At 42.0% G+C, this 22,763-nt stretch overlaps 2 protein-coding genes across 2 annotated transcripts; both read left to right on the top strand.

Moving 5' to 3' along the window:
* Positions 1 to 2,082: 2,082 nt before the first annotated feature.
* Positions 2,083 to 11,386, top strand: NMI (N-myc and STAT interactor). The gene is made up of 10 exons (XM_084288841.1): positions 2,083 to 2,208; positions 3,210 to 3,254; positions 4,949 to 5,026; positions 5,338 to 5,496; positions 6,217 to 6,324; positions 7,409 to 7,571; positions 8,486 to 8,592; positions 8,706 to 8,895; positions 9,580 to 9,686; positions 10,649 to 11,386. The coding sequence occupies exons 2-10, from the start codon at positions 3,216 to 3,218 to the stop codon at positions 10,835 to 10,837; spliced, it is 1,140 nt and encodes a 379-aa protein (XP_084144967.1). The 5' UTR covers positions 2,083 to 2,208; positions 3,210 to 3,215; the 3' UTR covers positions 10,838 to 11,386.
* A 1,430-nt stretch (positions 11,387 to 12,816) lies between these two features.
* On the top strand, positions 12,817 to 17,731 carry RBM43 (RNA binding motif protein 43). Its single transcript, XM_084289628.1, has 4 exons — positions 12,817 to 12,890; positions 14,451 to 14,649; positions 15,158 to 15,252; positions 15,336 to 17,731. The coding sequence occupies exons 1-4, from the start codon at positions 12,888 to 12,890 to the stop codon at positions 16,074 to 16,076; spliced, it is 1,038 nt and encodes a 345-aa protein (XP_084145754.1). The 5' UTR covers positions 12,817 to 12,887; the 3' UTR covers positions 16,077 to 17,731.
* Positions 17,732 to 22,763: the final 5,032 nt, after the last annotated feature.

The following is a 22,763-nucleotide window of genomic DNA, read 5'->3' as shown; positions in this document are numbered from 1 at the left end:
ACCATGGTTACTGGAGGACAGCCTGCCACTCTGACATTTAAATCTAAAATCTGATGTACTTAGGTCATAACATAATCACCTCCTCCTCCTTGGCTACTCCAGCTAAACCTCTCCCTTTTACTCATCTCATTAGTAACCAGCTTTGTGTTTACAAAGCAATAGTAAACATAGTTATCCATTGTCAAGGCAGAAAAATAATAATAAAAATCTCTTGAATACAAGGTCATAGTTTCATCCACCGACCTTAAAAACAGATAAGGACATTTGAAACCGTCATAATAATTACCTTATTGGTAAAACTCCCTCTGAATTCAGTGGCATAAGGTGACCGCTGTCCAAGCAGGGTGCAATCCAAAGTTCCCGTTGCACAGCCAAGGAAAGCAGCAGCTCTGAAGCCCCTGAGCTGCCTGTTCCTGCACAGGCTCCCTCAAGTGCGTATGAAGAACCCAACCAATTTCACTGCCACGCTCCATTGCTGTACAGATATTCCTGCATTGCCCTGAAAGCATCATCCCAATTTTGAAATGACAATGCCAGCATCTATTCTTTGTTTGGCATATTTGGAATTTCTGAGGATTAATTTTTTTTCAACAATCAACTGACAACAGCCAACTGACTGCTCTCCATACAAAATACTTTGGCCAACGAGTACAAGTCTGGTTGCAGTTCTGAGGATAATATTTAAAAGTTAGTCAGCTTAGCCTTAAAGGAAACCTGACGGTTTTTTTCCTGAAAGCAATACGCTTTCTTCTTTTCTTGGCCTAGAACATAGACATTGCCCAAATTTTATTCATGTCTGCAACACATCTGCTATGTGTATCTAAATGGAGTCTTGAGCTCAATCAGCTGTGTCCGACTGCTTGGCTACAATCTTGGATGCATTGTGTGTTCCTGAATCCAAGGGTTATTAATAAAAGACACTTGTGGCATTTTTTCTTTCTTTCTTTTTTTTTCCCACTTCCCCATGTTTAAGCATACACATTTTGTATCTTCCACCTGACAACTCCTTTCACGAGTTCAGTCTGTCCCATTGACACAGTCTGCAGAATGAAGCGAGCCACAGCAGCTCTCTCAGTACATGACTTTTCGTTACCTACATGAAGAAGGTTCTCTCAGGAAGCAAAACCTTGTACCCTCCTCTCCAAGGAAAAGCCAGTGGTTTCTTTACCTCAAACTGATTGTCATGGAAATCTAATCCTTTTTCTTTTTTTTTCCCTTAAACTCTTCCCTGAGGTCTCATTAGAGAATGAGTGCCCACTGCCTACAACAGATAAGTCATTTCACACCAGCCCACATTTCCTGGCTTCTCTAAGTTGACTTCCACATTTGCTGAAGCTCTCCTCTGCTGTCCCTATGCTGGCACTAGCAGGTGTGGATGCAGGTCTGGGATCTGATCTGGCCAAAGCTGGGGACTTTTTGAGGGGGAGAAAGGGAAAAAATTGTCCAAGTGATGCTCCAGTCTGACATGCCAAACTTGCAATACAGCCAGCCAAGGGACTTGAAAAACACTGAGAGAGGCTTTAAACGTTTATTGAATGAATTGGAGTTGGCTAGAGACCATAAATCCCTTGTTGCCCGGTTCTGTGAGTCAGCCATTCATAATTTTTATGCTTATGGAAATTTATATACTGAGGGGTTTATAAAGCAACCGTGCTCCTGCAGCAAGATGAAGCCTTCAGCTTGCTGAGGGAAGGCTCTGGCTCATTCCTCAGACCCAGGATGTGGCTGCTGCCCTCCTCTTGGTTTCCAGAGCCCAAAGTTTTCCAGAAGTTGTTTTTAAGGCTGCTGCATCCCTCAGCAGAGGGTTATTTCTGTCCCTGGATGTTTACACCTTTTGCCACCGCCTGGTAACCCAATCTTTATAAATCACACACATGCTTCCAGAGAAGGTGGTTGGGAATAAACAGCTAAAAACACACGTTCAGCAGAATTATGTCACAGTTTGTGGCCGCCCGGTCCTCACACGTCCCAACCCTGCCCTGCCTGTGCCCGCGGGGCCGGCCTCCCGGCGGGCGGGGAGGAGGAGGAGGAGGAGGAGGAGGAAGGTGCCGCCTTCCTCCACGTCATTTCGAGGAAGAGGACAGCCCTCGGGGCCGGACAGGCAGCAGGAAAGAGAAAGCGAAAGGCAGAGGGACAGGGACAGGGAAAAAGACAGGGACGGAGGAGGCGCGGGGGGCTCGGCGCTGCGCGGGACCCGGCTCCCCTCAGGTACCCGCGGCCGCCCCACAGCGCCGGGGCCCGGCTGCCCCCGAGCTCCGTCCCTCGGTGGGCCGGGGAGGAAGGCAAACCCCGGCCTCAGGGCTGGGCTGCCCCTTGTTCTCCTTCTCCCTGAGCTCCAGGGGAGGTGGGCGAGGCTGGCTGCGGGGGGGAGAACCCCCCGGAGGCGTGGGGGTGCGCCTCAGTTACCTCACTTAACTTCATCCGACCCTAACCTGAGGGTTACGCCTCGGTAAATGTTGGTTTCGGAGCACAGAACAGACTGGGACACTTGGTGGCTAAACGAAGGTGGCCTCAGCTTCCAGCCTCCTGCAGGTGCTGTGGTGTCACACAAGCACTGGGCGCAGGATTTGGGGTTATGAGCGCTAAGCGGGGTCAGGGCGCTGGTGCCCACCCGCACTGGCATTTTTGGGATGTTGTGGGCACCGTCAGCACCCGTGGTGCAAAGTCCTGGTGCTTCCCTGGCCTAGGTTTGCTTGAGAACTGGTGTGCCTTCATGTCTGTCTATCTGCAGATAAATGGCCTGTGATCGTCTCTAAATTCCTTCTCATATGCCCCCACAAAATCTTGTGGCAACAGGTTCCAGGTGTTGTGCTATGAGCTCTGAAAAAAAAGTAAAGAAAAAAGGGTATTTTCATGTGCTTTAAGCAGATTTAAGTGTTACACCCCTTAATCACAGAGCATGCATAACATTATATGTTTTAGTAACACCATATGGAGCAGAAAGGTAACACAAGTTTCAGTCCTGAAACTTAAGTTGTGCAATATAGAATTCTTCATGTACATCTCTGGTTTCTAGGTGTAGTGAGGAAGGAGGCTTCAGATACCCAATATATATAATTTTTTCTTTTTTTTTTTTTTTTTTTTTTTTAATTTATTTAAAAGTTGTATCATTTTATCCCAGCAGAGCTTACGGTATTTCATTGTGGACTATTTGCTACAAAAAGAGCCAATACATACAATTCTTGTAATTGTTTTTTCTGTTCCCTCAGGTTTCAATGGATTTATCACTGCTGCCTTTAAAAGATAACGGTTTTGTAAGTATTTCCTGATGTGTTACCTGGTAAAGTCTGTATTTGATAATAGGATCTCTGAACGGAGATTTGTGCCCGGACTGCTAAGACAGTGCTTCTTAAACTTCTTGTCTCACCTTCTTCCATCCTTTAATACTTTGGACATTCCTCATCCTCTCCATCCCCACTTTAATAACATCTGAAATTCCAGATGTCAGTGCCCAATATAAATCTTTCCTCAAACCTCGTACCTCAGGGCTTCCCTTTCTCTTTCTTTCCTAACTGGCTCTTGTCTCCATAGGGAGAGTCCCGTTCCAAAGTGTCTGCATTACAGACTGTTAGAATTTCCTTGTCCTGCCTCGTCTGCTCATCTGTTTCCATGGAGGTTTCTTAGGGGAATTTCCTTTTTCCTGGTGCCTCCCTTCATCCAGTTCTTGCAGCATGGCAAGTGGTTTGGATGGGACTTTCCCTTGGATTTCTTGTGTTCTCTTGGTATTTTTTTCTTTCTTTGAGGTTGAAAACTGTTGCAGTTGAGCATTTTCCATAACAAAGCATTTTCCATAACAAACAGGCATCCTTTCTTATCATCTTACAGCTGTTGAACGTGCATCATTCTGCAATCCTGCACTCAGTCCCTTGAGAGAAGGAATTTTTTTCCGGTTCTAAGTTATACGCAGATGGGGATTTCCCTGTTGCTTAATAGGCATTTGAAACTGGACAAAGTTGTGGAAAAAAGAATATTTTATGTTTTATTGCTTTTCGGAAAAAAACAGAATTAGCAAGAGAATTAACTAGATTATCTAACAGGCCTTTTCCATGTCTAAATTTCATGGTTCACATTCAAGTTTTATGTAATCTTAAGTAAAAGGGAGGGATTGTTTCAGCAGGTCTCTTTGGATTTTTTTTTCTTTTCTGCAGAATATTGCAGTCATAGAAACAAAACAGAACAGAGAATATGGGCTCTATCCCATTGTAATTTCCCCGTGCTTCTGAACTTCTGCCCTGAAGGACTTAAAATCTAAAATTCCTCTTTTATTGCCTTTCCCATCTGATGTTACCATTCATTGTCTAACCTGCCTGAGCTTGGAAACATCCCATTTTGCATTTTTTTTTTTTCTCTTTAGCCTTGTATATTCTTTTCACATCTTCTTATAGAAACTGCTGAGAAAGCTTACAGATAAACCTTTGCAGGTTTGGGGGGGCTTAACTCCTTGTGGAAGAACATACTTTTATGATTTATTAAAATATTAGCCTGTGAATATTTTCAGTTGGATAATTAGAAAATGATGAGTACTGACCAGTTGCTGTTTTCTTATTTTCTTAGATTTTTGTCCTGTCCAGCCAATTAAAGTAGTTCACCAATTTAGACTAATTGTCTGAATGTGTTTTTTTTTTTTTTTTTTTTAAATAAAGTGGCATATGCTATCATGTGGCATGAGGATACTAGAAAGACTTAATTAGGAAGTATAGTGGGTTTCTCAAAATGTCTGACTTGCCATGTATCTTGCCTGCACAACTGGAGAAAAACAGGAAATGGGCATACAGACAAAAAGCATTGGACTTTCACTAATGCCCACATTGCAAACTAACACTGCAAAATGTATTGCCCAGCTGCAAAGGGTTATTTATTTAAATCTTGAAGACTAATTTGAATTGTTTAGGGTGTCTCAGTTGTTCCCTAATAGGGAAGAAAAATTTTTCTTTTCTTTTCTCTCCAGCATCTGACAACTCCTGATCCTCCTGACACGTCCAAAGATGAGATGGAAAGTCTTAAACAAGAACTGGAGAAATGGAAGGCAAGTTCTATAAAGTGTGTAGAATCATGGAAATTAGCTCAAAGATACTTCGAAGACCATTAGTTCACCCTTCTAAATCCAAATCAGCTCTCCCCCTATCATAACCGATGTTTGTCTGACTTGCTCTCTGTTCTTTAATGGTACATACATGCTTTTGTTAATCTCAGTGGTAACTAAACTTGTACATCTAAAAGAAATATTTATCCAAAGCATTAAAATAAATAAATAAATATAAAGGGCTTAGCTAAAGTTTTGTTTGTTCTTGTAGGGAAAAAAAAAATTCTAAGAGTCTTTTTCTTTTTATCATCCAGGAAAGACTTGAAAAAGCTGAAAAATTAAAAGCTGACCTTCAAGTTTGTAAATTAAGTGCTGACGAAGAATATGTTAAACAACAGGATGAGCTGAGAATGCTAAAGGAGCTTGAACGGAACCTTCATAAAGAGAGTATTATGTCTAGGGACACCCACGAGGTATGGAGAAGGCTTACAGCTCTCAGTATTTGGGGAATTGTGAGGGAGGTTTTGGTTAGAGAAGATAAGAGTAGGATTTCCTTTCCAGTTTAAACAGCTTCACCACTTTGCAGACTGTAAGACTAGGCTATTTTACACACAGTTTTTCAATGGCAGATTAAGAACTGGTACAATAAAATAAAACTTACAGTAATGTTGGAAGAGTGAAGGCAGAACTGAGACCTATCTTGTGTAGAAAACGAAGGCAGGCAAAACCACTCTGCTGAGATTCTCCACCAAGAGGTAAGTTTCAGTTTTGTGTGATAAAGAGAGAATTGAATGGGTTGTTTCCACTGCTTCCTCAGATCCCAGCACCTGGTAGATGTTAAAGCACCCAAGGGAATAGCATTTCTTAAGTGACAATAAGCTGGTTTCAGCCAGAAGTTGTCTGAAGATGGCTCTTCTTTCTAGAAATAATTGGTGTGTTACTTCAAAGTGCTGTGTAGTCATTGGTGCGGTAACAGGAGAATTTTCTGTAGGCTGTCGAGGTTGTTTCAGTGAAGTTTTGTTTGGCCTGAGAATCACTGATGAGAAATTAAGGCTTCAATATTGCAAACTACTAAAATATAATTAGTAGGTTAAATGTAATAATTGAAAGCTGAAACAGTTTCTGCTGTCTACAGATTTTGCTGGAATATCTTCTACATGTTTAATTTTGCATTTAATATTTTTGTGCTGTAGAAAGAACTTTTTATACTAAACCAAGAAAACAGCAAACTGAAGAAAGAGATTGAAAAGCTCAAAGAAGACCTTGCAGAATGTAATTCAGAGCTTTCATGGGATAGTAAGGTAAGGTTTGAAGTACTTTGCAGTTTTTCTTTTGGAAGGGCACATTTTTATTTTGCCAGTTCTAGACCGTCAGGGCCAAGTTGTTCAGCAGCCTTTACTGATGTCAATGTAAAATACAGTTTGAAGCTTTATTTTCCTATTTTGTCTGGCAAGATAATGGGAAGAAGGTTAAGGATATGGAAACAAGTACAAGTGTGTGAGATGCTGAAAACGTGAGAAGAATGAAGAAAAGCAGAAAATGGTTAAATGGAAGACACTGGAGTAAAAAAATCACATAGCATTGCTAATTTTCAAGTACTTGCATTTTATATTTCTTGGGTAAGAGGATGGAAGGAAAAATGTGTCCATTGGCAGTAGAGGGAACAGAAAGCAAACAGACTCCTAGATAAGATGCTGGTTTTGAAGATACGTGGCAGGAATGCCTCTATTGCTCTGGCTATTTTATCTTGACACAATATTTTTCTTCTACACAGGATTTTATTTTGAAACAGTTATGTAAATGGGGAAAAAAGAGATATCTAAAACTCCCTCAGATCTATTAAAGCAGCTTTTCCTAACCAACATTTTCATGAACATTTACATCTGTGGTAGTTATAAAATACATAGATATTTATGTCTTTATTATTATGATGGTAACATACAAGGCAGTTTATTTGCAGATTTAACATTTCTATAGAGCAGTGATGCAAGTGGGAAAAAGTAAGGGGTACCATGAATGACTCTGATACTTGAATTTTACAGATTTCACGTACCAAAAGTTTTCTAATCCTACAGATAGGAACACCTGTAGACTTCAACTGAATTTTTGCTGCATAGGGTCAAGTCCAAGTTCAACCAAAGTTAACCAAAGGAAAAAATAAAAAAACAAGCCTGAACGCATGGACAAGAATTTGAGGAATAGACATGTACACCATGTCTGTTAGTTAGCAGTTATACGTGTGTTACCAGCTGTGACTTCAATCTGTGTGACTGTTGAACTTGAAAAATACGTGTATATGGCAACTCAAGACTCTACTGTTCATTTTTCTGTTAGGCAATAATTACATATGTGTTTTTTTTCTCTATCTTCATTCTGAAATATTAGATTGAAAAAAAGATAGCAGACATGAAAGTGGAGTTCACTCACATGGAAGACACGAAGGATGATTTTCCAGATACCAATACTCACTGTGTTTTTTCTGTAACATCAAAAATCCCATTCAAACTGAATCAAAACCAGGCACTGCTTGCTTTTGAAGATGCGGAAGGTATGATGCATGTTTTAAATATAAAAAATTAATGTCTCTGGTGTCTTTCATTACCAAAGGGAAAAGTTTTACATAAACATTTAGGAAAAAACGCCTCAGCAACAGCCAAAGAAGAGTACACATGGAACTTTTCACTGTTCTGATGCCAGTCATTAGCAAAAAATTCTTCCACACGCTCTGCATGCGTGTTTGATAACAGCATTTCTGCTATCACCTAATACAAACAACACTTTGTGTCTGAAATTGGGAATATGTTTCTACCTCAGTTTTGTTAAGCACGATTCAATTTGTTTTGACAGCAGAATTTGATTACTTTCTTTACTCTGGGCAGTACTTCATTCTGACAGGAGTTACTCTGGTTAAGTCTACATGCATCAGATGCTGGGTAGATGTGAGATGATAGAGGGATGGTGCAGTCTGCAAGTTGCCTGCTTGCCACCGAGATGCCTGCTGCTTGGCCTGCAGTCTGCCTGGGCTAGTTAGCGTGGTGGCTAACTCAGCTGTGCAAGTATATTGCAGATGTGAAGCTGGTGTCTGATTCATTTATTGCAGCTAAAATCTAATATTGCTTAATAGGCATTCTCTACAGCTGGCAATGATGTGCTTTTTATCCATGGATCTTTAAATAAAATACAGAAAGGCTAGTATTAATGTTTGACACAGTGAGAGCATCTTTTGACAGCGTCTTTTATTCTAAAGGTAGTCAACAGCTAAAATATGGTACTATAACTGGTGAGATTTAACAGACATCGACATGCCTGAAGATGTAGATAATGGGATATGGTTGCCAAACTTACTCATTTCTTACTTACTGATGTAAAAAGAGCTTTTTGCTTAAGAGACTGAGGAATAGTCATGTTTTTATAACGATTAAACTAGGCTTTTCTCCACTGAAAACTTGTTATTTTCCTCAGTTGCCCAGAGACTGATAAAAATGGGTAAGCATTCTCTGCACCTGGACAGAAAAACAACAGATGTGAAAGCAGTGCCTTTTACGCTTGGAATGGGAATCAAATTTGAGGTAATTAACTAAAATATAGAACTTTAAAGATATACGCTTGCAGTACGTAAAAGACTTTATGTTCAGTCTTGTGGGTGTTTTCAATCACAAAATGCACGCGTTATTTTTGTTAGCTCCACATCACTATTTCTGGAAAGAAGATTGATGTTTCAGAAATACCTGAGCTATCAATTCCTGATGACTGGGTGAGAGACAAATTAGAGCTGAATTTCTACAAATCTGAACACGGAGGAGGAGAAGTAGAAAATGTAAAATATGACAAGAAGTCTAGAACAGCTGTTATTACATTCCTCAAACCTGGAGGTATAGTATGTAATACTTTTGTTAGCTGAATGCAGGCTGTCTGATCTGTTTCCTTTCCCTTATGTTCTGTGTTAATTTAACCAGTGAATGCAGATAATCCTTCCCTCCTGGGAAGCTCTCCTTCCCAGAGAGTTAAGTAGATCAGGAAAAGATGTGGTTTCACACACATATCTGTAAATATTGTGTTATTTCATCACATTCTTTTTTGATCAATCATGACCTGACATGTAGCTTTTCAGCTTTGTTTCTATTTTAGCTTTGTCAAAAACTTTTTTTTTTTTTCCTTTGCATTGCTAGACGCATATTGTGAAGAAAAAGGTAGGGAAATGTGTTTGATTTTTAGCTCTTGTTTCATGACAATAAACTCAGAGAAGCATTCAGTTTGTCCAACTCTAGGCATTTTGGTTTAAGTGTATGAAATTCTAAAAAGGTCAGTGGAGCCGCATCTATTTCGAGCAGCTACTTTAGAATTATTTCAGAAGCTTTTGTGGGTATTTACTGATCTTGCTTTTTTGGAAATGCCAAATGAACTTTTTTCAATTTGTATACGAAGAATCTGCAAGTGCTGTCACATATTAGTTCCTAAATCCAAATAAGGAAGATTAGTCTGCTCTTTGATATGCTTACAAAATGCATTTGAGGTTATATTACTGTTATTCCTCTTTTTCTCTGTCTCCATTACAGCAGCAAATGGCTTTGTGAGAAGTACTAAATGTCCTTTCTCTGTAAATGGAAGGCACTACAGGCTTCATGTGTCTCCAAGCACCAACGTACACTTGGAAAAGCTTCAGGTAAAAAAATCTATTTCAGGCTACTCCCTAAACAGAGCAGGTATGTGGGAAACAGGAGATATGGGCAGAATTTTCAGTTCTGAGGACTGCAGAAATTTTTCTGTACGCAGTTTGTGAATCCTGATAGCAAGTGTGCATCTGCACTGTGCTGCTGTGCTGATAATCCTATGTTTTGTAGTGCGAGAGCTATAATTTATTTTAAAAGGGCATGCATGTCTTTCTTTGATTAAATTATATCATTACTTACCATAATGTCTGTGCCAGGCAGGAGGCAGATACTGAATTGTTTGTGAAGTATGTTATTAGTAGGCACAACGTTTTTCCATGTCACAAAGCACTGTCATGTTCAGCCCTAATGAGAGGCCTTGTTGATAATCTCAGGAGAGATCCTTGTTCTATGAAACACTTGCTCATTCATTTTTTTTTTTTCATTCAGTTGTTTGACCCAAATAGTAACTTCTTTTCCTTTAACACTAGTCTCCTTGCTCATGATATTCTCACTGAAATTGTCTTTTACTTTGTATGAATAGATTATAATCAAGTCAGTGCTGTGTATATAATCAGGCCTTTATAATTAAAGCATTGGCTAGAGTTTGTGCACTTAAGAGATATGACATTCTTTGCAGATGTGTGTCATGTATCAGCATTGATTTTGATGGAGTGATACAGTCTATAACCATTAGAGATCCCCCAAACCAGTGTGTGCATTAAGGAGTGTGGGACAAACCAGTTAGGGAGGCTGGGCACAATTTCTATTAAACTTAGCGCTGTATGGTAAAGTTCAGAACTCTTGTTATTTTCAGCGACAGATACATAGCACATTGACCAAAATCTTAAAAGGTAATCAAAGATCCTAGCCATAGCTGATAGAGAATATGTTTATTTCCAGTATCCGTCAGTTCCTTTAGATGTACTTGTGACAGCTGATGCATAATGCAACTTTCTCGTTCTGTCTTAAATAGCTCTATGCTGGGATTTCTAAGAATTCCATCCTGCTGAAAGGAATTGCAGAGACTGAAGATGACGAGGAAAGCATACAGGACATGATTGAAATTCATTTTCAAAAGCCTAGTAATGGTGGTGGAGAAACAGAGAGAATCAAATATGTATCAAAAGGAGCTACATGGGTTTGCTTTGAGGAGGAGGCTTAGAATGCCAAATGGAAAATGGGAGATCAAACTCATGAAGTTCAGACTTCTTGTTTCATCTGAGACGCAGGAAGTTACACCAACACTTCTTGTAGAATTGTGCTTAAATGTTCAGAAATTTATATCTGAAAGAGGAACTGCCTGTCTTTCTGATTTAATGGCACAGACTTTGCATAGAAATTTGGTAAAATGTACTGCTTTGTGTTCCAGATGTTCCTGATTAAAGTCAAGGAAAAAGCCCTTACCAGCACATAAAACTTAATCTAAGATTTGCGTTTTGGAAACCTGTGTACTTTTACTGATTGGAAAAAAAAAATACTGCTTTTAGCTGTCAAAATGCTATTACTTCCTTGATACTTCCTGCAGGATCTGATCCAACTGCTATTGAGCGTCTCATAAATTAATAGCCTGGTTTATTGTTTAATATTTGTTTCTACGATTACATTTTTGTTCCTTATTTTTCAAATTGAAAATACTACAGTAAAGACTTCACATGATTCTTTAAAACAGATTTATTTGTAACAGTGCTGGATTAAAAAATCTGATGCTGAACACTGGGTCTGAGGAATTTATTTAGTTGCACGTGACTGGCCAGGCTGCCAGCTCTGTGAGGGTGTGTATTAGACGGGTCATATGAAAAAGGCATATAGATTTTAGGAGAAATTAATTTTTCAGCATGTAAAATCCCTCTTTTTTTTTTCCAGTTTAACCTTTCAGCTTTTTGAAATAAAATGGAATTGCAAAGTCAGAGAAGGATTTCTTGTCCAAAGGTGGATGTTTTTACTTTTCTGCTGTGATCCTTTTTATGTGCTGTCCCTTGGGGCAAAACTGGTATGGCACCAGTAATCTTTTCCAAGTATCACAGCTCTAACACAGAATCACAGAGGGGTTTGGGCTGGAAGTGAACTTAAAGCCCACCTGGTTCCAACCCCCTTCCTTGGGTAGGGACCTCTCCCAGCCCAGGCTGCCCAAACCCCATCCAGTCTGGCCTTGGGCACCACCAGGAATGGGGCAGCCTGGGCCAGGGCCTCACCTCTGAGTAAAGACTTACATCTCCTCCTTATATTTAATCTAAACCTGCTCTCTGTTGCCTTAAAGCTTTTACCCCTGGTCCTATCCCTGCACTCCACCACTCTTCCCCAGTTTTCCTATAGCCCCCCTGAGGTACTGGAAGGCCGCTCTAACTTCCTTCTGTAGTATTTGACATCTTAGTATGCAGAAAAAAATCACTTTAAGGGAAGCACTGCAAATATATCTCAGGTGGAATTCTGAGAGAAACTTTTAATAGACAACGAATACATACAGGATACTAAAGGACTCCTAGCACCACAGCTGACTGCATTTGCTGTTGGGAGAGATATGTGTGACTGTAGCTCCTCTTACTGTTCACTGCATGCAAAGGCAGGGATTGATTACCTACCTAATAATTATGATATAGGAAAGAAAAAAAAAAAAAGGAAAAAGGCATGATTTGTGTATGGGAATTATGTGCTTTTGCCTTTAACAGTCCTAAAATATTGATGAGATCAAACGCCTTAAACAGAGAAGAGGAGGAAAAACTTCATGAAGACTGTCAGTAATTATAACCGTAGCTCACGATAAATGTTGAGAAAGAAGTCCTTGAAAAAGGAAAACATTTAAAATTCTCCTGCGGTCTCGCTGCGTGTGGGAGAAGTGCGAAGAAGCAGGCTTTAAGCACACAAAACCAAGATGAGATTTTAATTAACATTCTAAGGCGTTTGTTCAATTTTCTCACTGACGAATCGATAGAAAGTTTACTTTACAGCACCAACCGGGCCACGTAAAGGCTGGAACACGGGTTTAGTGCTGAAAACGGAACAGAAAACGGAACATTTCGGCCATGTCGCTGCCACAGGGCACTGCCCCTCTGCGTCCCCCTGACAGGAATCCACTCTCGGCCGCCCTCAGGGGGAAGGGGCCGGCCCTCCCGGCGCCCGCCCATCGCTTTCTCTTTCGTTTCCCCGGTCCAACACCACCGATGACCGGGGACAGCTGCCTCTAAGGGCCACCGGGGGCCGGCACAGCGACGGCCATGGCAAGTGGCAGCGGCGGCAGGGCCGGAGGGGCCGCCCGGGGGGGGTCGCGAAATGGCGGCGGGGCGCCCTGAGGCAGGGGCAAGGGCGCGGGGCTGGCGGCGGGTGGTAGCGATCCGCCGGGCCCCCGGCTACGGCCGGAGGGGCTTGGGGCGGGTGGGTGCCACCCTGAGGGGTCCTGAGGTGGGGTAGGACAGCCGGAGGGGTCGTGGGGCAGCCCGGGTACCCCCCTCAGGGTGCCGGCTTCGTGCCCGTGTGGCCCCGCAGCAGGCACCGGGCGCGTACGTGCCTCAGAAGCGCTTCGGCATAAATCCCACCAACCCCCCCCCCTGCTTTTTTCGTCGTATTTTTATTTTTATTTTTTTTTCTTGCTCCGAAGAGCCAGCTGGCAAGGTGTGGGGGCTGTCTGGCAGCTTGGAGCGGCCCCGGCTGCGTGAGGCAGGAGAAAATCCTGCAGAAAACCTCGCCAGCCCCCGAAGCGCCCTGTTTGTATTCCCTCCGTGTTGTCTCCTTAGCGCAGGAACCTCCTGTTACATTAATAATTACCAACATAACCAAAGCGCCTAGCTCTTTATTGGGTCGGCTGGTAAAATCAGGCCTCTGAAGTGCCAGGAGGGCCACAATATTTTATACAGCCCGAGTCCAGAAGAAACTTTGTAAGAGAAGCCCGAAGAATGCAGACTGAGGGATTGACCTGGCATAGTGGCTCTGAATTTATCAGCAACTTGTTCCCATAAACCCTCCATGCAAACATACAAAACTGTTTTCTTTCTTCCAAAAAAAGTAAATGAACTGTTACAAAATTTCCTCAGTGTCCCACCGTTTATGGTAATTCGGCCCTATTTGCAGTGAAATAATGCTGTTTGCTATTTCTGCCTAATAAGAGTGGAAAGAAAATACGCTTGCCTTAACAAGACATAGATGCAAATCCTATTTAGGGTGGGTTTCATGTTTGCAGTCCTGGGAGGTCTGGCTCTGATGGAAATCATGTGTGTAGTAGCCACTTTACGCACTGCGAGTCTCAGATGACTGGGATTATGTTCCTCCAATTTAACAAGGTTGTCCATTGAGTAAGTGGAGGGAGATGAGTCAGAGCATAATGCTGGATCCCAGCTCTCGGGGATTTAACAAGTAAGGACTGTCTGAATCTGGCCTTGCCACTCTGAAAAGAGAATGCTTATTGAACAGTACATGCAATTAACATTTTTCATTTTCTTTCAGTCCTGAATATGAGAGCAAACAATCATACCCATGTGACACCGGGCCTTTCGTTTGGAAGCTGTTAAATTTAGTTTTAATTTTTATTGCGCTAACAAATGAGGATGCCGAGAGTGTGTAAATGACACATTTTTTACTGCACAGTAGCATAAAAGTGCCTGAGGGAGTCTGGTATTAGCTGAAATCAGAATCTGATTCAGCAGCCTTAGTTACCTATGAAACGGGCATCTTGTCTGACTAAAGTGAAGGGGAGTCACTGCAGCAGTCAGGGTGGGTGTGGGTAACCTCTACAGCAGGTGACTGGTACTCCTTGTGCTTACAGTACCCCATTTCTCTATGTGCAGGACACGGGACGAGCGGCTAAATCTGCAAGGACAGTTGTCATCTCTGGTGTTCCAGATGGCGTTCTGAAGGATGATGTCATGAGTGACATACTGGTGATTCATTTCCAAAAGTCAAAGAACAATGGTGGAGATGTGGAGGACATAATATATCCAACAATGGAAAAAGGAGTTGCGTATGTAACTTTTGAAGATCAAGAAGGTATTGACTCTAATATGCTGTAGGAAATGTTCCCTCAGGAATTAACCCTAGAATGTTTACCCTAAACCAAATAAGTATAAATTGTTTACTGTTACTAGGATTTTATGTGTCTGGGAGACTAACACTTCTCTCTTAGTCAGAGTTTTAGGATTTTATTTCTGTTCAGTGAAGTCATGACTCTGAAGAGGCTTCGTGCAAAGTGTTTATTTTGTTTGTTTTTAGAAATAAATTTATACCATGCATAACATGATATTTGTAGTCAGGCCTTTTTTTGGGAATAAATACCTGACAATTAATGTTCTAAAAAGGCAGCCTTCCATCTCTCTCTCAGCACTTTTGACTAATGCATAAAATATTAGGCAAGAGTATTGAATCACCTGTGTATCTATGGGAAATTGTTAGGGAAAGCATCAAGAAAAAAACACCCACAAAGTGTTCCACCATCAGACTGGTAATAATGCATTATCTTACTGCAGAACAAACAAGTAACAAGTGGCTTTCTCTTTAGTTGTAGAGAGTGTTCTAAAGAAGAATGAGCATCGACTAGAAGACAAGAGACTCTCCAGATACTACCCTTTGAAAGTAACTCCTTACTGCAAAAATGTAAGTTCATTCATTATTTATCTTGTTGTACTTCCTTTGCTATGTTAACCATTACTTAACTTTTCTCTAATTCAAAATTCTAGGTCTTCAGCTCTGTCACTTCTGTCCTCAATATGTCTGTTTTCAAAGATCAGTATGTTTTAGAAGATCTGATACAAGAACTTAAAAAGAAGAACACAGCTTTGAGCTTTGGCCCTCTGCAATCCAATGGACATATTTCTGTTCAAGGGTCATTTCCAGCAATCAAAATGCTAAGAGATTGCCTTTTACTAAAAGCAAAATCCCTTTCAGAGGACAAAAATGAAGAAAGGAAGTCCCATCAGAGACAGAAGAAGCAGCAGCAGCAGTGCAGACTTACCACAGATACAAATAATTTTGTTCATGATGCAGAAGGGGAAAAGCAAGTGGTCGTTCTTGACACAGATATATATCTCTATATGAAGAACGTTCTTCCCAAGAAACTCCTAGCAAATACTGATGTTGTAATTTCCAACATCACGGATGGTGATATAACTACACTATATCTTCAGAAAGTTAGAAGTAGGCCCCATGCTGCACAGGTATTAGCATTCAAAGAGGAAATTGAACATCAGTCTCTAAAACTTCACAACACTTTATGTAAAGAAAGGATATACCTTGAGGAGTACACCAGAGATGAAAAGCAGAAATATAAATTGATGTGTGAAACTCTAAAATCCCACTACCCTTCTGTTTTGGTTATTCCTTATACTACTCACATTGATGTGATAGGAAATTCGTCTGAGGTTTTTGAATTTACAAGGGAAGTGAACAAAGAGGTTCAGAGCCTGTTTCAACACAGGTAGAAAGATAGCATTCATGTTATTCTACACATTGAGCTTCTAATAAACTGTACTGTTGCAGCCTGTGCACCTCAGTGTCACTTCAGATTTGCCTCATTTCTCCCATGCACAGCCTGGGAAGTCAGTATACGAAGATGAAGAAGCCCATTCCTCCCAAATCCTACATTAAGTTCAGAACAGGTAACAAATGATCTTCATATTGGTGAGGCCTCTTCTGTCCAGATCTTTCACAGAATCACAGAATTGTCTAGGTTGGAAGAGACCTCAAGATCGTCGAGTCCAACCTCTGACCTAACACTAACAAGTCCTCCACTAAACCATATCACTAAGTTCTACATCTAAACGTCTTTTAAAGTCGTCCAGGCATGGTGACTCCACCACTTCCCTGAGCAGCCCATTCCAATGCCTCACAACCCTTTCGGTAAAGAAGTTCTTCCTAATATCCAACCAGTCCTATCCTTCCTTTCGTTTCCTGCGTTCCGGGCACATGTAATGATCATTCTGTCTTGCTGTCAGGGAGTATATGATGAGAAAAGAATTTTTAAGGATTTCTCGTTTGCATAGGAAGGCAGAGATACAAAGCTGGGTGGGCCAAGCTGGTATGAAAGGCTGCGCTGAAGTTTAGGTATGTTTCTCTGGGCAAAGAGATGACCACTGAAAACACAAGTGGTGGCCTGCTGCTGTTGCTTTTATCTGCGGAAGAAAGTTCTCATGATTGAGATGCGTGAAGAAGGCAGAGCTTTGATACTGGAGAAGATGGAATGCTCATTAAATTTGTCATGCCATACAAAGGACCTTAGAATTCAGCACTACAAGTTTTTAAGAGAAGAAAATAAGTGTGTTTGTATTCATAGGAGCGATAACACTTCTTTTCCCAGCTGTAACAGCTTCTGCAGCATCCCTTGACAGCATCTTATTTAGACATGAAAGTATATCCATAATTTCGATGTGAAAGTCGTGGGGCATTTAGACTTTTGAATGAAATTGTGTTTATACAATTCTTATGCCTGATGCAGGAGTAGAATAGTCTTCCAGATCCAGATCGTGAGCAGTCTTTTTTTCTGTGCAAAACTGATCAGTCAACATCGAAACTAGTTGTAACTGAGATCAGAAACACCTTTATGCCTTATTAATACTTCCCAGTTCTGTTTTCCAGAGCAGTGGAGTTTCTGCCACCCTGAGTAAGGATGGAACAATCCAATATAGCCTAAATTTCAATTTTTGTTAGGAACTGTACAAATGCACAGAGAAAATCATTTTGATAGGTCTGGATATGCATACAGCTAAAAAAAAACACCCTTATGTATATTGTTTAGACTTCAAAGCTATCAGAATGATACCTGTTTATTCCTGTCTTGTCTGTAACTTTCATTTCTCGTGTTAAATGCTTAGAGTAAAAGCTGAATGATTACTACAGAATTCTGTCTCATTCACTGAAATTAGGGATCAAGCCAGTCCATAGGAATGTGACAGTTTAGTGTCTTTTTTTTTTTTTGTTAAACTTTTAAAATATTAGACCCATTATAAGGGTTCAAATGCCCATCCTAATTTTATTTTATTTTTTGTAAAACCAATTTAGAACAAATGTTTATTTTGTGAAATCAGAGTGTTCAGAAATACTTTGTCAAAACATAGAGCGTTGGCTGTTTTGTCTTACATGCAGAGTTTTATGAAATTAAATTATGAACTCAATAAAGAAACGAGTTATTCAAAACATCGTGTCCGTGTTCTTTAAACCAACCCCCAGACATTTAGTTGGAAGCCCGACATGCTTAAGGAATTTTCTTGTCATGACTGATTATCCACTGCAATTATGCTAATGAAAGATAAAGTTGTTAAAATAGTGCCGGCGCCGTGTTTTAAAATACACTGTCAAAGTGGGAAAATGGTGAGTTTAAGCACTTCCATCTCTTCCAAGTTCCTCTGGAGCCAGTAGCACCCCCAGGGGGCTCCTGGTGGGGCTGGAGATGGGTGCCCAGTGTCAGGCCCTGGAAAAGGTTCTCCTCTGCTCCCCACTGACAGCTCACCAACACTCGGCGGTTTTGGGTACTACCTACATTGCCTAAGCAATGATGGGGAGTTTGTCAGCCTTGGAAAAGAGAAAAATCCTTTAAGAAGGATAATCTTTTAATGAAATTAGTGCTCTTTCTGCTTTGGTCTTCCATTCTATTTTCTGAAGATCCTCAAGGTTGTTTATTATTATTATTTTTTTTCTGGTTCATAGCATTAATATTTCCTAGGCACTTCCAACAATGCTTAGTGCTGGTAAACCAGAGATGCTGACATCACTTTGAATACTGGCAGGTCAGTAGTGGCTGAGCAACACCGATTTTTAAGTCAACTTTTGACAACAGCACTGGTAAGGTACCGCTGGATTTTTGTTGTCTGGGTTTTAGGTCAAACCCTGAAAATCTTGTGAAGATTGCAGCTGAATAAAATTATCTTGCTGAATCCTGGTTCAGTTGTAGTAGCTCCTCTTCAGATTCACTCGTACCTTGGCACCTGAGTGCTGGGGCCATCGTGTACCCTGCCAGCCAGCTCCACCTCAGTGCTCCCGGCGTCTCCGTCCGCTGTCTCTGGTCCCATACCAGGATGTCATCTCTTTAGACAAGATGAAATTTGCATTTGCTGTTTTGGAACTATGGTAAATAGTAAAATGAGATGTTAGTCCATTGTGGATTAGTAAATACTGTCTATTGTTATGCTCCTGGCTTTCTGGGGCTGCTTTTTCAGGGGGGTTTTGCAGAAGCACTGGCTGGGAACGCATCACCTTTGTCATCTTTGATGGTTCTTTGTAGCTCAGCAAGGGCAGGGCACGGAGCAGGTGTCCTACCGCAGGATCTTTGCTGCTGATAGCAAAGAGGCTGTGGCATGTACAGGCTGTGACTGCCTGAGCTGCTATTTTAGATTTAACCCCAGAGAAACCTGCTTTTTTTAGCAGGAAAAAAATGTCAGCTGTGGTCCACCAGGATATAGCAGTGTTTGCTGTAAGATATAAACAGCGTTTCAGCAGAATAACATTATACGTGGGATATGCATTTCTTCCTTCCTTCATGATGCAGATACCATGGAAAACAATAGATGTTTAGCAAGAAAAGAGAGTCTGATTTTGTCCTTACCATGAATACATAAACAGATACAACAAAACAGGTCGGTGTTAGGTCTGGTAAAAGACTTGCTGGGTCTCATTCTCACAGCCACTTCTTACGGGAAGCAAAGCACTGTTATAGCTATTAAACTCCTCTTGACAAAGGCATTTAATATTTGTGTGTGTTGGAAAATATCCGGCAAAGCATATTAGATGTAATTCCTAGATCTAAATGCTTGGTGCTGACTCAGTATTCTCAGCATCAGATTTACACTTTTAATAGCAAATTCGCTCATGGGACCTCAACAAAATATTTGTTCTTATTGCTGTGCCAACGCTTGCTGCCCTTTGCCAGATGGGGACACGTAACAGGTCACACAGTAAAAATACAGTGCCTGATTTTGACTTAAGGCTTAACTCCCACTGACAAAGCCTTCAAAAATAAAATAAATAAAATAAAAAATCAGCCAGGAACACCAGCAGAATCAGGGCCCAGTTCCTGGCAGGGCAGCACCCCCCTATGGTCAGTGGACACCTTATTCTGTTGTCTGAAAACCTTAAGGTTTGAGAGAGAATTTGACATCCCTTAGCAAGAAGATATTATACAATTTGGAGAAGAAAGCAATCTCATTTTTGACCGGAGGGGATGGGGGAGGTGGATGGAAGAATGATTTAGTGAGTGCTTTTGCTATCACTGACACAAAGCATTGCCCTGGTGTGGCAGAGGGAGGACAAAGCCTCCTTTGCTCCCCGTTGTACCTGTGCAGTGTGAAAGCTGCATGCAAAACGTACGGGAAGGGGGTTGTTACAGGAGGAAAAAAGCCTTTCTAGCAGGTATAATCGTTGTCATCCAAACTGCCTCTGCAATGTTTGAGTTGCATTGAAACTTCCTCGATGCATTTGTTAAAAAAAGCACATATTACAAAAGACCTGTCATGTCTCCTGAAAGGCTGCAGTGCCAAAAAGACACTTTCTTAAGGAAGAAGTGCCTGCCACTTTTGATATCCATGTGTCTTATTTAAAAAAAAAAAAAATAATAAAATAAAATCCAAGATGATATGTAGGAAAAATAAATAGTGTTGCTAGCAAATCACTGGCTCTTTAAGACAATTATCAGACTTGAACATCTTCATCTGGCCACACTGGAGGCCCAGAATCATAAAACCCGGGATGAAAGCACACAATAGTCATCAGCTGAGGGCGAGCTGGGGTGGTTGGTGAGTCAGTGCCTGCCGCCCACTGGGGTTGGACGGGGACGGACTCCCACCAGGAGAGGAGGAGGAGATGAACTCAGCAGTCTGTGCATCCGGAGGAGCTGAGGCTCGCGCTTGGCTCCGCTTCGGCCCTCAGGAAGCTCCCACAAGCAAACACACACGTCCCTGTTTTGTTGTACATCTTGTGCAAGAGGGAAAAGCAGCTGGAGAGCAGGGCCAAGATAACGCTGAGAAAATTCCTTCTCCGTTGCACAACATTTCTGTGGCGACTCCTTCCACTGCATTTAGTGAGGCTGATGGGTGTTTACAGGATATGTGGCTTCTCTCCAATTCATCTCTGCTGCCTGCCTAGCTGCATGCAGGAAAACATTTACGAGGGTGGCCCAATTAAATTCAAAATAACTCATTTTTTGTCCTTTAGGCTTCTACTCCTCAATCTGCCACAGTTACTGATGAAAGGACCTTTTCCATTCCTCTCTGTAAGAGCATAAGTAGTGAAAATATGTGTAGACACTTACCACCATTTCATTTACCATTAGAGGGTGGGAGTCCTCCCTCATTTCTCCTCATTTCTGTGACAGTCTGTGTGAAGATAACCAGACAAAAGAAAAAAACAATTAACAATTAATTTTAATTAGGATTTTTTAAAAACACAACAACACACAGATAAGTCAAAACCGCACAACAGTCCAGAGCTGACCGACCCCCGTCTGGTTGTACTTGCTTTTTCCTTAGCTGCAGAGAGTTGTGGAACGTCCTCTAGAAAACAAATCCCTTTTCTCTTTTGCTTTCTTTTGTCTCCTGACAGCCATTAATGACCTTAAAAAAATATCTCCTAAAATGAACTGAGTTAAGAAGGACTACTACCTCCAATGGCAGTAGCCACCACTGCTGGAGCATGGGTTTTAAGACATTTTTTAGGTGAATTTCACCATATTGTTACTGCTACTGCCTTTTTAATAGTTGCAGTACAAATGATGAGCAGCTACGTTGCTTTACCAAAAGAATTGCTGTATGACATACTAAAAAACCAAAGTTCTGTTATCTTTGTACAGGTTGGGTATTGAGAAATAATGTCAGGATTTTTGTTCTGGAAATACAACGTAAGGAGCTGGTTGAAAAAGAAGTGAAGTCTGAAAAGCCATTCCCACAGGCTGCAGTGCAGAATCCGAGCCCAAGACCTGGAGGGGATGGGGGTTAGCAGGGACAGACGGACTGTACCCAGCTTCACGAGCCACATGCCACCGGTTTCAAACAAAATTTGGAAATGTGCAAGCCACTTGCCCAGATCTCCCAGAGATCTGTGTGGGTACAAGGGCAGGGAACAGGCAGAGTGAGGACACGTGGTGCTCCTTCCCACAGTGGCGGTGCCTCCATGTTGAGTGTGGCACAGCCATGTGGCAGTGCTGTCACTTGGGCCCGGTGGCTTGGAAGAACCGTGGACCTTCTCCAAGGCAGAAGCTAAGCAAGAAGGCACATCTCAGCCCCGATGGGGCTCCAGGCAGCAGACTGCACATGGAGCCACATGCCTTGCTCCCTAGGTGTGCTCCGAGAGCAGCTTGGTGTTCCCTGGCAAGCCCAGGGAACCAGAATATGGGAAGGTTCCCAGCAGGGGCAGGAAACCAAACTCAAACTGACTTCACACTGAAATCACAGGTGGCTGGGATGACCACAAGCCTGCCGCAGTTAATCCCTTGTTAAAAAGCATGCCTTTGGCCCGCAGAGCCACAGCAGCACAATGCAGCATGGCGGCAGGGCAGGTCGCCAAGGCAGGCCGCTCACCTCAGAGCGGGGCCGGTGGGGATGGCCACCCCACAGCACTGCTCTGAGGCAGGAGGGAGGGACCTGAAGGAGAGCAGGCAGAAAACAGCAGGTTGTGCTTCTTGGGGGGATACTCCCCACAAATGTCTACCTACTGGGGGCAAGGGCCTGCTGAAGAAAGCTCTACCGGGATCCCAGCTCAGCTGCCCAGCCCTCAGGCTCCTGACCTTCTCCAGACCCCACAGTCCCAGTCCAGATGCCACCAGCAGCACTGGTCGAGTACAAAGGCTTTGTGGCAGAGACCCCAGTAGCTCTCAGCCACCGGGGTATTTGGGAATTTAACCCTTCCTGCACATAAGAATAGCCCAGTCCCATCTACTGCTAGCATGGCTGGCACTGAAGCCAGTGGGCAGTGCTGGTGTATGTCTGTGGGCTTTACTTTCACTCAAGACATGCTTTAAAAAACAAACAAACAAACAAAACCTTTCCATTTTGTCACAGATTCTGACAAGTCTTTCCCAGTATTGCAGTAAAAGCAACATCTCTCTCTGGTGTTGCACATAGATGTGCCCTGCCTGGCCTGCACATGGGGACCCTGCAGAAACCCATCATATTTACCATTCTCTG

Source organism: Netta rufina (assembly GCF_964035555.1).
Source record: "Netta rufina genome assembly, chromosome: 6".
Classification (NCBI taxonomy): domain Eukaryota; kingdom Metazoa; phylum Chordata; class Aves; order Anseriformes; family Anatidae; genus Netta; species Netta rufina.
Note: the sequence above shows the minus strand (reverse complement) of the source record. Positions and strands in the feature narration are given on the sequence as shown.

Excerpts from the sequence above, each read along its gene's own strand:
- NMI (XM_084288841.1), top strand. The coding sequence starts at position 3,216 with ATGGATTTATCACTGCTGCCTTTAAAAGATAACGGTTTT. Across the intron at positions 8,593-8,705 it reads GAATGGGAATCAAATTTGAG|CTCCACATCACTATTTCTGG; the intron begins GTAATTAACTAA and ends TATTTTTGTTAG. Across the intron at positions 9,687-10,648 it reads TACACTTGGAAAAGCTTCAG|CTCTATGCTGGGATTTCTAA; the intron begins GTAAAAAAATCT and ends TGTCTTAAATAG.
- RBM43 (XM_084289628.1), top strand. Across the intron at positions 14,650-15,157 it reads AACTTTTGAAGATCAAGAAG|TTGTAGAGAGTGTTCTAAAG; the intron begins GTATTGACTCTA and ends CTTTCTCTTTAG. Across the intron at positions 15,253-15,335 it reads TAACTCCTTACTGCAAAAAT|GTCTTCAGCTCTGTCACTTC; the intron begins GTAAGTTCATTC and ends TCAAAATTCTAG.